At 42.5% G+C, this 15,045-nt stretch overlaps 1 protein-coding gene across 3 annotated transcripts in view; it reads left to right on the plus strand.

Moving 5' to 3' along the window:
- ncanb (neurocan b) overlaps nucleotides 1-15,045 on the plus strand; it is a 139,855-nt gene that overhangs the window by 52,185 nt on the left and 72,625 nt on the right. For all 3 annotated transcript variants that reach the window (XM_044200057.1, XM_044200056.1, XM_044200059.1), the window contains exons 7-9: nucleotides 2,313-2,606; nucleotides 3,718-4,581; nucleotides 9,116-10,354. In XM_044200057.1, the coding sequence (XP_044055992.1) occupies nucleotides 2,313-2,606; nucleotides 3,718-4,581; nucleotides 9,116-10,354 (2,397 nt within the window). The remainder of the gene's footprint in view (nucleotides 1-2,312; nucleotides 2,607-3,717; nucleotides 4,582-9,115; nucleotides 10,355-15,045) is intronic.

The raw sequence follows: 15,045 nt of genomic DNA on the forward strand, positions 1-15,045 counted from the left end.
AAAATCAAAGATTACCAAGAATGCCAAGTGGTAAATCTGCCACCTCTGTCCTTGTAAACTGCATATACACTGTGCCAGAGGGGAAAGCTTGACAGGCTTAGCAGCAGTAACTGAGGGGGTGGGGCTTGGCGAACAGTTAAGGTGCTACTGGGCACAGACAATATGAAAGCCAAATCCATCAAAACTCCACCAAATCTAAAAAAAAAATTGCCTTTATGGGAGGTTGTGGATTTACACTTTCTTCAGGTGTCTCACAAGTTTCTGGTTAGCTCTCGCTACTCCTTATAGATATACTCTTTAGATATTTAGATCCTTAGATAGTTCCTGACACACTCTTTTTACTGTAACATATATCCAACACACCCTTTCTATAATGGCGGTGTACTTTAGCCATCAGAGGTATGATCACTCTTTTGCTACCAGACCGCTCACCGAAAGCCATGCCATCACTTGCTGTCACTGCTGCCACTGACGTTCTTATATTATTTATTATATTGTATTATTTCATAAGCCCCACCTCTACCCCCAGTATCCACCTGCAGACTCTGAGTTTAAGTTTCCTAGGGGGAAATTATTGTCATCACTCCCCACTCCCTGCTGTGCTGAGCTTGGTGTTTCCTTGAGGGGAGTGACGGGGTCAGAGCATAAACGTCAAATATCAACACTGCAAATATTCTACATTCACATTATAATCAAGTCCATGGCAGTTGAAGGACTGAAATATCGTTGGGTGTTTGTGATATTTGCATTTTCCAAAGAACAATCATAAGCGCAGCAGGTTTTTTAACACCACAATCAGAACCACTACAGGAGTTAGTTTATCTGGGTCACTTCTTATGAGGTGGTATGACCACAATTGTTATCAGGTATAATAGTAGTAGGAGTTACCAAAGCTAATTGTAGACAATATGAACACCCTGTATGTGATTAAGATGCTGAGCCGACACCTTATACCTTACATGACCACCTTTAGACTTTGTATCCAGCAACTGACACTATAATTCAGTGAAATGAATAACCTGAGTGAAAGGGTCAGATAATTGTCTTCAATCAAACTAACTTTACTCTCTGATACATAGCTGGTGTTTTATCTTTTATTTTATAAAAACAAAACAACCAGAAGCTTAATTAATGAGCTCTGTTGTTTAAATACACAACCATGTACTCTAACATACCTTACCTAGTTTAAATATCTCTACATACAGTATATTTCAGCATGGTTTGGTTTACTGTATCAGAAGTGTTTTAATTTAGTCAGATTATTTCTCTAGTTTTATAAATACAGTATGCACAAAAAGAACTATAAGTGAGTTGATTTGTTTCGCTCTGTCATAATTTCTTTTTTATTTCATCATAAATCAGTATTAATTAGCAACTTTTCACCAGCCTTCCAATAAATATTTCTGTCATCTTCTGGCATTTCATCTCACACATTAATCCTCAAATAATCCCATTCTGCCTCTTTCTTCTTTCATTTTGGTCGCATCTTCACCCTTTACCCTTCATCTCCCCATCTCAGTTCAATAAATCAGCAACACCATTCTTTACTCTTGGACTAAATCTCGTGGATCCCCATATCAAACTTGTTCATCTGTTCTCCGCTCCTCATTCTCACTGTCCACTCCTTCAGCTCATATTTTTTTCATCACACTGAACTGCCAGTGGATTTTCTGATCATATATACTTGTATTTGTGCTGCGCAGATATAGTGGTCCTTTTGAGCTCTCTGTCTGGCTTGCATAAGCCCTATTTTTGCATCACTACTGTATTTTATCCACACCAACCTTCAGCTTCTCCTTTCTTCTTCTCCTTCATTTGCAGTCTGTGTACTTGTCTTTCTTTTAGATCCGTCTGCAACTGCTTTGAATTCAAATCGTTGTCTTTATATAGTCTGTTCTTTCAATCACTGATGTTTTTTACTATTTTTATGCAAAAAAAAAGTACACTGGTATGCACAGCAAGAAAAACGTTTCTTTTATCACACTACTTCAAGTCTCCACCTCTTATTGCTTTGACAAAGTTGACAAGGAGAAAAAGAAAATGGCTAGAACTTATGCCTTTAAAGTAAAATAAAATCCTGACAGACTCATGCGCACACACACAACAAAAAACAGACACAGACTCAAATGTACCTACATCACTTTGAACCAAACAAACCGCAAAACTAACTCTTTCAAAAACCTACAATCATAAGCCAACTGAACAAAGACTTCTTCTTAGTCTGAGGGCTAAAACGCCTTCAGGCTCTCAACCATGCTCTGTAACACACTAAACTGAACTCCTTGTCTCTCTTCTCCTTCTTCTCCTCTCAGGAGAGGTCTTCCACTCCACAGTGCCAGAGAAGCTGAGCCTGGCTACAGCCTCCACCTACTGCCATTCCCTGGGAGCCCAACTGGCCACTGTCGGGCAGCTCTACCTCGCCTGGCAGGCTGGCCTGGACCAGTGTGACCCCGGCTGGTTGGCTGACAGCAGCGTCCGCTATCCTATCAACGTCCCGCGGAAGAACTGTGGCGGAGACGAGCCCGGGGTGCGGACTGTCTACAACAACCCCAACCGCACCGGCTTCCCCGATACCACAGCCCTGTTCGATGCCTACTGCTATGAAGGTACTGATAAACGTGATGCACCGTCATTGTGGTAATTGCCATGGCAACGAGAGGGGGGTCTGGGGACTTGCTTTCCATTCTGGTTATTAATTAGCGCAAGATGTTTGTGTCACACATGAAGTAGTTGCAAAGAGATTGTGTGACATTTGTGTCTCTCCTGATGGATTTGAGGGCTTGTATGTTGTGTGTAGTGAAGCCTGAGAGAGCAACAGAAAGAGAGACAGAGACAAAGAGAGAGCCAAAGAGAGAGGAGAAAGCGAGGTAGAAAGGGAGAGAGATAGAAAGAGCGAGAGCATGAATGAGTCCAACTGGGGTTTGCAGTGACTCTGTGTCTGACCTTGTCTTTTATCATGTACCAACTGAGACTGGAATAAGTTAGTTTCATATTCACTTTGTATTGACTTTACACCATATTCTGTTCACTGATATTGTGTATTTCATAATTTATCAAACCTATGATATATATATATATTTGCATCTATAGCTTATTTGTATTTTTCTGGATTCCATTGATTGTAGCAGACTACAGACTGATATTTCCACAGATAGGGAAAAAAAAGAATGACATTTTCATCTTTCACAACGTCAGCTCATGAAACTTTCACTGAAGTGAAACATCTGCATAACCCAATCATTTTAAGTAAACAAGAACAGCATGAGAGCAGAGCAGCAGTGCATTTGTCAAAACAAACAGCTGATGGATGAACCTCGTCATTGCACCAACAGTTGTATGCACATTTACATTAATATTTAAAACAAATGATGACTTTCAGATAGCTAAAAGTAGATAAAAATGGTAATTTGTTTGTTTCATAGCATAAATTGAGTTAATGTAAATAATATAGTCGATACAATCTCATTAATATGGTATGAACACAATATATGCATGTTCATTTAAAAAATATTTTGTAGTAGAAAAATCAGAGCCACATGTTTGTCAATCCAGCATGCAGCATGCTCTAAATTTAATCTTGTTTCAGTAGCAATAACAGGTTTACTGCAATAGGAAGACAGTGAGGTTCAGTGCCGTGTTGTGAGGCAGCAGATAAAGCAGTTCAAATGAAAAACAGTGCTGTTGCTATTGGTGAAATGTGGCTGTCGTGTGTTGCAGCCCACCAGCCAGCAGGGGTCCAGGCTGCAGAGGCACAGGGTTTGTACCAGACCGCCAACCAGGCAGCAGAGGCCATCTCCTCAGTCACTGAAGCCCAGCGTAGTGCCCCTTTTTCCAAGTCCTCCACCTGGACTGGCCTGGTTGACTTGGACAACACACAAGTCCACTCCATTGCTGAAATCAGCAACTCCTCTGAGATCTCTGAAGAGCATGTAGTTGTCCACATAAGGCCAGAGGAGGGCTGGGGTGGAAAACAGGATGGACCCAGAACCAGCCAACCCAGCCAGGAGGAGTCTGATGGCTCAGAAAGTAGTAACACCTTGGCCCTTTCTGACCTCGGGAGCCTGGAGAGCCATGGAGGTTCTGCTCATGAAGAAGAAGATGGTGGCTATTTTGGAACATCTGACACCCCAACATTTTCCTCCATAGCTTCTTCCACTCCCCAGCCTCAGACAAGTAACAGTGTGTTGGCTGAGTTCGTTAACACTCTGATGAGGCCCTTTAGGTATTGGACTGGAGGTGAGGAAACAGAAAAGGGACCTTCAGTGCTTGAGGAAAAAGCAGGAGAGAACCAGACGCAGGGAGAAGCATCCCTCAGAAACTTGAGTATACCAAAACCCAGTGGAAACAAGGGCAGCATGGACAATGCCATCATGGAGCACAGGAGTGGTAGTTTTTCCTTCAGGGCTCCTACCAGTGGACTACATAGTCCAGAGGAAGGTCTCTCTGAGCAAGAGAAAGAGGTGATGCCACTGATTCGTTTAGTGCCTGCAGTCCAAAGCACAGGGCAAAGTGACACCACCACTCAGCCAGGAAAACAAGCCTCCAGCACATCGGCTGGCAACCTTCCATCCGCTGTTAATGGTATGAGCTCAACATTGATTTTGTTTGTGTCTGTGTTCTTGTGTGTATTTAAGGTTCACCCTTAACCTTTAAAACTAATAACTGAGTGTGAAATTGAAATAGAAATTAGGGTGAATTGAAGCTGTTCTATTTCAAATAGAAGCGTGGTGCATTTAAATGTCTCTGGTAAATATAGGATCTGTTTATGTCATGCTTTTTAAACAGTCTCTGTCTCTCTGTTCCACTCTCTCTTCTTTTCCCTCGAGTATGATATAATATATTCCTCCGCAGGGCAATTTGAAGTATCGCTGTAGATTTAATTAAACAGTAATTGCAAACAAACAAAAGGGGCATACTACATACAGTAATGCAAAATGTTGGAGTGGAGACTGCTCTGCCTTCATTCTCATTTTTATTGACTGCCATGTTTACAGTACAGGCTGTCAGAAAGAGTACAAGCTAAGCTTGAATTTTAATCTACTATAAAAGGTTTGCTCACATGTATTCTTTGTTTGGAACAAAGCAGACCTGCATCACAAATTACAGCTTATTTTTAGTAGTCAAAGAAGTATTAGACTGAAAAATTGACTGGTATTAGCTGTGTAGAACAAATTTAACACATGAGAAAAAACAAAGTAACTTGACCAGACATGGATAAAAGTTTAAGAAGTCTGTGTTAAGACACAGAGAGAGAAATTCTCTGGGGAGTATGAGAAGGCCTGACAAATGCAGGGGTCCATTGTTAGTGTGTGGGTGTGGGTGTGGGTGTGTGTGTGTGTGTTTGTGTGCTGCATGTGTGCGAGCTGTCAGACAGGTAACATCCACAGTGGAGTGAATTACCCTCAGGAATGGTGCGGTACAACACACCCAAGGATAGAAAAGGTCACCAGGTCACGGTTTTAAGCTCATGTCTTCTTGAAAGCCTCCTGACACCAAACCCAAAATCACTTCCTCCAGTTTATAACTGCAGGGGTAAAGGTAGACTAAAGATGACTGGAGGGTTACTGGAGCAAGGCACCTACAGTAAAGACAAATTACAGCTCAGAAACTGATCATCAGCCAAAAGTAGAGAGATGTACCGGGTAGAAAAGAAAGTGTACCACAGCCTTGGGTGGAATAAGTCAGCTTTTCTTTTAATTGTCACCACAAATAACACATCCTTGGCATCAGCTAAAGGGGAGGATACAAAGTAAGACTAAGACTCTCCCGCAGGCAGCCAGAAGAATGATTCAATAAAGATAGGCTTTTCTCACCTTGCAGTTGCCGCCTTTATTAATATAAATACTCACTGCTGTGCTACCTGAAATCCGATGCCAACCACCATGGTATTAATGAAAATCCAAGCTTTAGTCCGCATGCATTATTCACAGCCGTATCCAATTAACGTGGAGGTTGGGCTGCTCTGCCGTTCGCTCTCACCTCCATCTATGTCTCTGCCAATTAGGCCCTGGCTCTCTGAAGGTAGGCGGTAATGATCACTACAGCGAAGATGAACAACACAAGAGGAGGATGAGTAGAGTGAGAAAGAGAGAAGAAAGGGGAAGATGAAGTAAGAGGGGCGAGGAAGAGTCGTTTCTTTCTTTAACGTTGCCGTGATGGAAAGCTGCCCAACTGATGTGTCTTCTTAAACTAGCATCAGTGAGCTGAATTAACTCTGTTATTGCACACCGCAGGCTATCCCTTGGATCTCAACACTTCTTAGTAACTGATGGTGCCATGTTGCCTCTTTGATTGAGGGGGATGCAAAGCTGTGCACTGCAGACAGTACATCCAAGAAAGATTAGAATTAAAACATTAAATCGAATTATTTAGAATATTTGAAAAAGGTCTCTGAATGTAGAGCGATAAATTCAATTATTTCCCCTGCAAATCAAAATAATTTGAACATTTTATTGCATTAAGTATTGTTTTGTTAAGCTCCTAGTGGAGCAATCTGCCTCCAATAAAAGAATATGTAGAAATCCAGAGGAATTGCTCAGTCTGCTTCACATCGGTCTCGTCAACCCTACAGACTGAATTTATGTGATAGAAGACAGTGGGGTCTATGCGCTGCCACTCAGTGTAGATGCTCCTGACATGATTCACATGGCCACGCAATAACTTCTCCTCAGTCTTTTTATTAGATGTCATATCTGCAGATGGGCTAGGGTGGCATTGGTACCAACTCTCTCTCAACTCTCTCTCTCTCTCTCTCCCGCTCTCTCTCTCTCTCTCTCTCTCTCTCGCTCATTGTCAGTCTCCACTCTCACAATTTAATATCATGTCTGCCTGACCCGAGGGATTCTCTCAGCCATTTACTCCAGTAAAGTGGAGTCAACACAGCAGAACCACTCACAGTGGAAGCACACAATTACCATCTGAACAGGGTTTATTATAAGTTTGTTTTGCAGCATTTCACTGTTGAGTTGTGGCTTTTCCACCAAGCTTTCCACCAACAGATTAACAGTGTCAGAGCTGAATTTTAACCATGCTCTAAACAGCACCATGAAATCATCCAAACCTATGTCTAATTGTCTCATTTTATTTATTACATGGGTCATTACATAGATGATCAAACCAGATTAATGTGTTTAATTATTCTCACTTTCATCAGTGTGTGTAGTAAAAGTATGTAATTAGCTATTTGGATTATTAATAGGACAATTATGCCGGTCTATATGGCTCTTATGGAAATTAACCTCAGGCTCATAAACCTCACTTGGTCATAAGGCAACAGCAGAACTTCTAAATAATTTACATACATTTTAATATTTTATGCATGGACATATTTGTGCATGTTCTCCCTCTCGTGGTAATTTGTTGTGCTGGGTTGAGTTGCCCCCAACCACCCCCCACCCCCCGGCTGTATTGCTGTACTTTTCAGACATGTTAACTGAACTAGGAACAGCCAAACCGAGCTGAGCGATGATGATGGTAGCAACACTAGCTGGGCCTCTCAGTAACACGACTGCAGACAGAATGAATTATTGATGGTGTAGACAGTCTGTGGTTTAAAGCCGTAAGCTGATAAGGTACAGTGGACCACTTCATCTAAATAAAAACAGGTCTAGATGGAGCTTGCTGTAGAGCAAGTCATTTGGTTATCGTGTTGCAAGTGGTCCTTTGTTTTTCCACATGGCTTCTCTCGCCACAGGCAAGTGTGCTCCTACAGGAGGCTGTTTGGGGTAAAAAAAAATCCACAGGGAATAAGAAAACAGGGACAGAGAAGAGAAGTGTGAAATTGCTTTGAATACATCCTTCCATCCTTTTAATGTGTGTGTGTGTGTGTGTGTGTGTCTGTGTGTATGCATGCACATGTGTATTTATGGGCTTCCACAAGGGATGGCTCCCATCTTTGTCTACAAACTCCAGCAACTTTATTAGCCGCACTGATCAGTTCCACTGGTGGGGAAAGAAGGCCAAAACATCAAACTTACAGTAAATTATAGTTAACTGCTAGTTCACCAAAAAGTACAGTTTGTCTACAGCTTAAAAAAACATGGGAGGGAAATTTTAATGTCTTTAATGTCTGTTAGAGTATATTAGACACACTAAATACAATATAAGCTGTTTGGAATTTATGTAGTAATGCATAAAAAGTCATGGTGGAGCCTGTAGAGAAGAAAAAGTCAAATTTAAAAATTAAGATATGATCACATTTATGAATGTGACACTGTATGTAGTAAAAATGCTTAATAATAAAGTTTTATTGTTAAGATTTAGGACTGATTCATTCCTAAATGAATGAACTGATTCATTGGTTCTGAATTGGATATTTAATGCTAAAAACAGAAGTGATTGGAACATTTTCAAATATGCATTCATTTCTTTAAGGAAATATTGGAGGCATCAGATGTTGAACTGGACCAGGTTTAAAGGCCCTAAAAACATATTTTCTCAACCATCCTCTGATTGGCCAATGGGATTCTACATGAACACAATTTCTTTTGTCAGTTTGGGTTATTTCACATAAATTCTTTATCTGCTGGAAAAGGGTGATGTCACATACTCCCATGCACCAGTCAGGATTTGGCAATATTGAATATTGAATTAAAACGTGCTGACAGTTTGAGGTGTTTGCTAATGATGTCTGGCCAGTGTCAATTAAATCTGACTGAAGCTGAAGTTTTTGAGTGTTAAACTCTCTATCAATAATACCTATGGATGTCTTTTTTTACAAACTTTAACTTTGGTTGTTGCTTATTTAGTCATGAATACATATTGTTATAGAGAAAAAATTTGAACGTTTTTTGGGGGTTTTAAACCTACCAGTATTTGTCTGTTGCATGAAGTGTGGGCACAGAAAAAACAAATGTGCAATAAAGACAAATCAGCGACGTAGTCCACACATGACAGAAACCCATACAGTGAACACACACCGCTGATCCTAGCAGACTCTTGTTTTCATAATAATTTTGAAACTGTGCTCCCTGTAAAAGTTTTATGTGGCTTATATAAGCCAGGCTTGAGTTTTAATTGCTAATTCCACATCCATAAAATTAAATCCACCCCCGCCCTCGCCACCCCATAATGGAATCGTATTAATTAGTCTTTTCTGTCTCTTTGTTCCCTGTAGAATTCACTGCATCAGGTCCCAGCGAGAGATCACCACCCAGTGAACATGTCAACTTATCCGGACCTCAGGGTCCCAGAGGAGGCCCGGTCTTTGCTACCACCCCCAGCAGCCACTTTCGGTGGGCCATCAAGTCCATGCGTGGCTCCAAACTAGGCCCCCCAGGAAATGTGGCCCATGTGGGTAAAGGTCCCACCTGGGAGCCTATGGAAGCCAAAGCAGGGCCACTCGAGGTGATGACCCTTCCCACCTCCCTTCGACAAGACAACCCAGAAAACTATTCAGGCCAGGGGAGGGACCAGGACGGAGAAGATGCTAACGCTCAATCAGCTGCCAGAACTGCATCAGGGGAGGAGAGGGAGATAGAGGGGAGCAGTGAAGGGACCAACTTTCCTGGTAGGTTTGGATTGAAAGCCAACAACTTAGACAGTAGTGGTGTCAAACTGAGTCCTGAAACAGAGTCTTCACTCAGCCAAAGCCAGACTGAGCTTGTGACTGTGGCAGAGCACACTACTCTGTCCCAGTGGCAGCTAGTGGAACAGCCCACAACCCCACCTCTGGGCTCCCAGGAGCCAGACATAGCAGAGGAGGCCAGGGGAGAGATCCTCTACGTCCACCGGCCTACTGATAACCTCTCCCCTGCTTCTTCACGAAGAGGAGAAGGTAGTTCAAATTCAGGTTTCACTCCTGTTTTTAGGAAGCACAGCAAAGGCACAAGCAGAAAGGAGGTGGTGACTTCCACCCCTGAAGCCCTAATGGAGGTGCTGACAACCTCTGAGGTGACCACAGTGGAGCTTCTGACAACCAGAGACACACAGAGGACGGATCCTATTACCACAGCAACCACTGCAGAAAATTCCTCAGACAGAACCACCACAGATGAGCCATCTATTTCCATTTCATGGGTTCAGGAAGAGAAGGAGAAATCAACAAGCACACCTGACCAGCAGGACCACCTCTCAGATACCACAGCACCGAGTGAGGGATCTCAAACAGCTACAGGTGTCATTCACTTGACTACCTTCACGTCAGACTCCAACATTGGCGCCACAGAAATGGAATCCAGGTCTGCAGTGTCTGATTCCTTCGTGGTTGGAAGTCGGTGGACACCTTTCAAAGGCATGAGCCCAAAGTCAGAGGAACACAAGGCTTTGGTGACGATAGGCAACGAAGACAACAAAGACACAAACAACCCTTTCGGCATTCTGGTACCCAACTGGGCCTTTGGGCTCATCCCATCAGGTACGTAAACTCCCCAGTGTTCCCAGTGAATGAACTACACTGTCATTATTATCTTCATGATTATGAGTGATTATATAATCAGTAGCAATTTATTTAATTATGTATGCGGCTCAGTGAGAGCCAGAAACATCATTCGCATCATCGTTGTCCTGAGGTGACATACAGTACAGTAACAGCAGTATGTTAACACTGCTGCGCCTGAGTTCACAGCCTCTGCAAACCACTTCAAATATATACACCTCTATTTCCTTACTGTGTCTCTTGTTGTTTCATTCTACATCTCTACTCTCTCTCCTACTCTGACATACATCATGCATTCTTAATCCAGGCTTGTTCTTTCTTTTTGCCTTCACATCCTTCCTTTCTTCTCCCTTCCTCCCACATTGTTATAGAGAGACAGCCCCAGACAGCTAGGCAGTGCACTGAGGTGAGACCAACTAGGTCTTAGTGAAGTAATTAGTGGGTCAGAGTGAGCGCAATTAGGTGAACTAGGGAGAGGCAGAGATCCTAGTCCCCAACAAATCAATGTAGACACAAACTACAAGATGGGACTTGTAATTGACTGTGGTCTCTTCTCCTTTCTCATTTTCAAGTTTGTGCATGTTCACTCGGCTCTTTCTCTCGTGTTTGGCTCAACTTTCTGCTCTCGCACTCCATCCCTGAACTTGTTGTTCATAACAATAGCAGTGTCTGTGCTGTTTGTCTCAGCATGCTCGCATTGATTTCTTTTGATAGTTAATGGACCTGCTACTGTGGCAGAAAGCCACAGAGTAAATGAACATAACAAACACTGTATTCTGAGGGCCTCTCGTCTCTTCCTTGTCTAAATTTGTAATCTTAACAACCAAAATGTGTTTGTATCTGTATTTAACATACCTGTCTTGAATTACCGTAATGTTTATTGTAGTAATACCGTAATAGTTTCTGCTAAACTAATGCCACTCATTCATCCTCAGCTCAGTGCGTCTGGTATTTTCTAGGGGTTTGTACTGTGAAATAACTTCTAATTACTGTAGGTTTTTGGAATTGCTGTACTCTTTCTACCAACTTTCTACCAACAGTGACCATTGTCTGAGTAGTATTTCCAGGGGAACCATCTTTGGTCAAGTGATGTTTTCTAATTTATGAGAGATTGTGAAGCGGGGGACCTGCCTTCTTCCATTTAATAACAATAGGAGGAGGATATTCTAATAAAACTGGCTTCAGTAGAAAGCGCAGCAGCACAACATTAACAGTGCAAAGGCTCAACACAGGACCATCTTGTTTGCTTGTGGTGGAGGGCTGTATTTAATGCTTACTCTGGAGCCTCACCATGACACTGATCGTATCATTTAATTTAGTGAACATGTAATTCAGATTTCAGTCAGAAATGAAAATTTTGGCTTATTTAATTGCAGCTCAAGGACACTTGCTTCCTTCAGCTTGAATGGTAGTCTGAGTACATGAGTAAATGAAAAGAAAACAGTACAGGAGTACAACAGTAGGCTACATTTTTGCCTTTCTCAGTATTTCTGATACAGTGACATTTAAATGGACTGCATGGCCCTGCTCTTGTTGAGTGATTAGAAGCATGAGACCCTCCCTCTGAGTGACCTTTTGTAGTTATAGTACAGAGAAAATTACAGCAATGGTTGTCTGCCCATTAAAGCAGGGAGACAGGGACAGAAAGTAGGGAAAGGGCAGAAGGATGGACACCTCTGGGAATGAATAACAGGAGTGGGGGTGTGAGTGTCTCCTCTACGATGCTGTAGGTGGGAGTACATAAACCTCTTTAATCAATGATCAGAGACTACACTAACATAGTCCCATGGGTCTCCAGAGAGCACATTGTTCCTCCTCCTCCTTTTTTTCCCTTCCTTCCCTCCTCCTTTCTGTCTTTCTTCACATTCCGTTACTTCCTTCCACTCTTCATTCATTGTTTGTTATCAGAACAGTCTCAGCCCCTCTGTATCCTATTTGGCCATATATCAGAGTGATAAGACGCTGGTATATAATGCCACATCCAGTTCCCCATTGCTCTGGCCTCCAGCTAAACCCACACAGATGGGTGGACATACACACACACATAAAAACTAAATATATGTGAAGAAGCACCAGCATGCCAAGCTTGCTAAGGAGTAAACCTCGATAATCCATCCCACATGTCGCACCATCACATACAAACACACACACACACACACACACACACAGAATATGTCTTAATCCTTCGCTGTGAACACTGTGAGAAAGTAAACACGTTTCATTTAATTTCTTTTTCAATTACTCATATCTTCATTTCCATATTGTATAATCCCAAAGACAGCATTTATGGAAGTTTGTAACACCACAAAAAAGTTACTAAAGTGGTTTGTGGTCCAGAGAATCCCAACAAGCATGGAAATTTACTGAATGGTTCGGAGCACTGGCGTCCAGCCGCTAGGGGTGACGAAGCAAGGCGGGTGGATACAGCAATGTTGGCTGTCTGTCCAGCCTTTAAATTACCAATGCCAGTGTGACACTCTGCCGAACAGGGAACAGGATGCCTCTGAGTTATAGTCATCTTGACTAAAGCCTTGTCCCGGGCTCAAGATGGATCAGACCTCTGGCAGTATCAATAACACGGCAGCCACCCCTCAACCAAATTAGAGCGTTAAATTTGTAGGAGAAGAGCCAGTAGGTTGAAGTGTGTGTGTATGTGTGTGTGTGTGTGTGTGTGTGTGTGTGTGTGTGTGTGTGTGTGTGTGTGTTTGAGAGGGAAAGAAGGAGATAAATGGAGACAGGGACAGGCTGGCGTGGCAACCATCAGTATGGTTCTGTGGATAGATGTTCAGTTTGTCTGCTGGCTGTTGGAGTCCTTGGATAGGCTGTCTGGAGCAACAAGAGGGCACATTCTCAATGCTGCATATAGAAGTCTATTGATTTTCCTGCCTCTCTCTCCCTGTGTCTCCCATCTTTTTTTCTCTATGCTTCTTTCTCTGTCTCTCCCTTATCGGCTTTTTTTTATCGGTCTCTCTCGCTCCCTGTCTCTGACTTTATGTCTTTTATTACTCCTCTGGTCATTGTTATGACTCTCTCTGGCATAACGTTTTGATAGCCTCTTGAACTCCAATGTGGTACAACACAAGGCAGTCAATTGCCATCTAACTGTATCTGTCCCCAGTACAATCCTCAGCCTCAGCAGGATCCTCATCACTGCCTTTAAGAAAAGAGTCACCTCCCTTAAATGCATCCACTGCCTAATCTGTCATCCTTCTATCGTTTCTGCTTCCGCTTCTCGTCTCCAAGTTTCTCATCTTCTTTCTTTTCATGGTGTAATTCCACCATTTTTCCATATCAAACACTCCTGCTGAATATAATCCTGTGCTATTGGCTGCTGCATATTAAATGAATGGGATTTGTTAAAGAACAGCCTTGAGGGACACTGGATTCCATCGTGGTGTGGGATGAAATGGCGTTACACACCACTCTGTGCTGACTGAGCATAGGCTCTTTGTGTCCTGCTAACCAGGGGAATAACGAAGCAACTAAAGTGTTGAAAATGAGCTTAAGTACTCTGCGGTAAGAAATCACACTGAGCCTTTTGTGTACATCACTGACTGTTGATAGTGATTATGTGCACCAGTTTAAAATCCACTGAATTTGCTTTAAATCTGTAATGTCAAACTCTCCATAAACATCTGTCTATATTGCTGGATAAAATAGTGGTGCCCTTCTCAATAGGGTGAAGGCTGTCCGCTCTCAGCAGCTCGGGGCTGCCCAAGAAAGAAGGCAAAACCCTGGTTATTACAAAAACATTGCCTCTCACAGGTAAGAGACCAGAGTCAAATGTCCTAACTAGGCTTTCCTTTGTGACCTCAGACTGCTTCATCCTTACACGTCATTGGTGGCTACATGGATGACAATGTTGCTAAAGCTTATAGTATCGTGTGCCTTCGTTCCCTGATTCTCCCTACGCAAAGTCTGCACCTTCAGATTAGCCTCTATGTCGCAAGCTCTGGTCCAGGGTAAACAGTATACTGTGGCTGGCAATTCTAATCTGATATTGTGGGTAATGGAGTCCCCTATTACTAGCGTGCGTTGTTTAACCCTATTTGCAGGGGTGGAAGGAGCCCAACAGGACTACCAACAGGGCTGGCATTGGAAAACCAGGTTTGCAGATGGGATGGGTGACTGTAGACCAGGGCACATAACTGGTTGCTTTCTCTTTCGAGCCTTCCCACAATGCAGAAAAGTAACAAACTCTGCATCATCTGCCGCTATCAAGCCTGGGGCTAAAGCTATATGGAGTGCTTGTAACATTTATAATAGAGTAACTTTAGCAGAAATAAGGTGGTCTAACTTACCTACACATCTCTCTTTAAAACAGAATATTGAGGCGGGGGAGCATGTAGACTGAAGTTATCAATCTCTAGGAAGTCAAGATGTGCGTTACGAGATCATACCTCATACCGATTTTGACATTCAAGAAGTATTGTCTACATGTGTGTAAGCACAGCAGCTCATGATACTCTCCTGTCTCTCCATGGACCAAGTCAAGTGTCGTGCCTGGAAAGGTCATTGAACACAAGTAGCGATATGAAAGGCAAATATTTGCAGTTTTGCAAAGTGCTGTTGGTTTTTAAACTGTTAAAGTAAAACACACAGTGACTAAATAATTCAGTGAGGGATTTTCTGTGTAGCAGGCGAAAAGCTCAAGCAAAATACCTGTTATC

This window comes from Siniperca chuatsi, linkage group LG6, assembly GCF_020085105.1.
Source record: "Siniperca chuatsi isolate FFG_IHB_CAS linkage group LG6, ASM2008510v1, whole genome shotgun sequence".
NCBI classification, from domain to species: Eukaryota; Metazoa; Chordata; class Actinopteri; order Centrarchiformes; family Sinipercidae; genus Siniperca; species Siniperca chuatsi.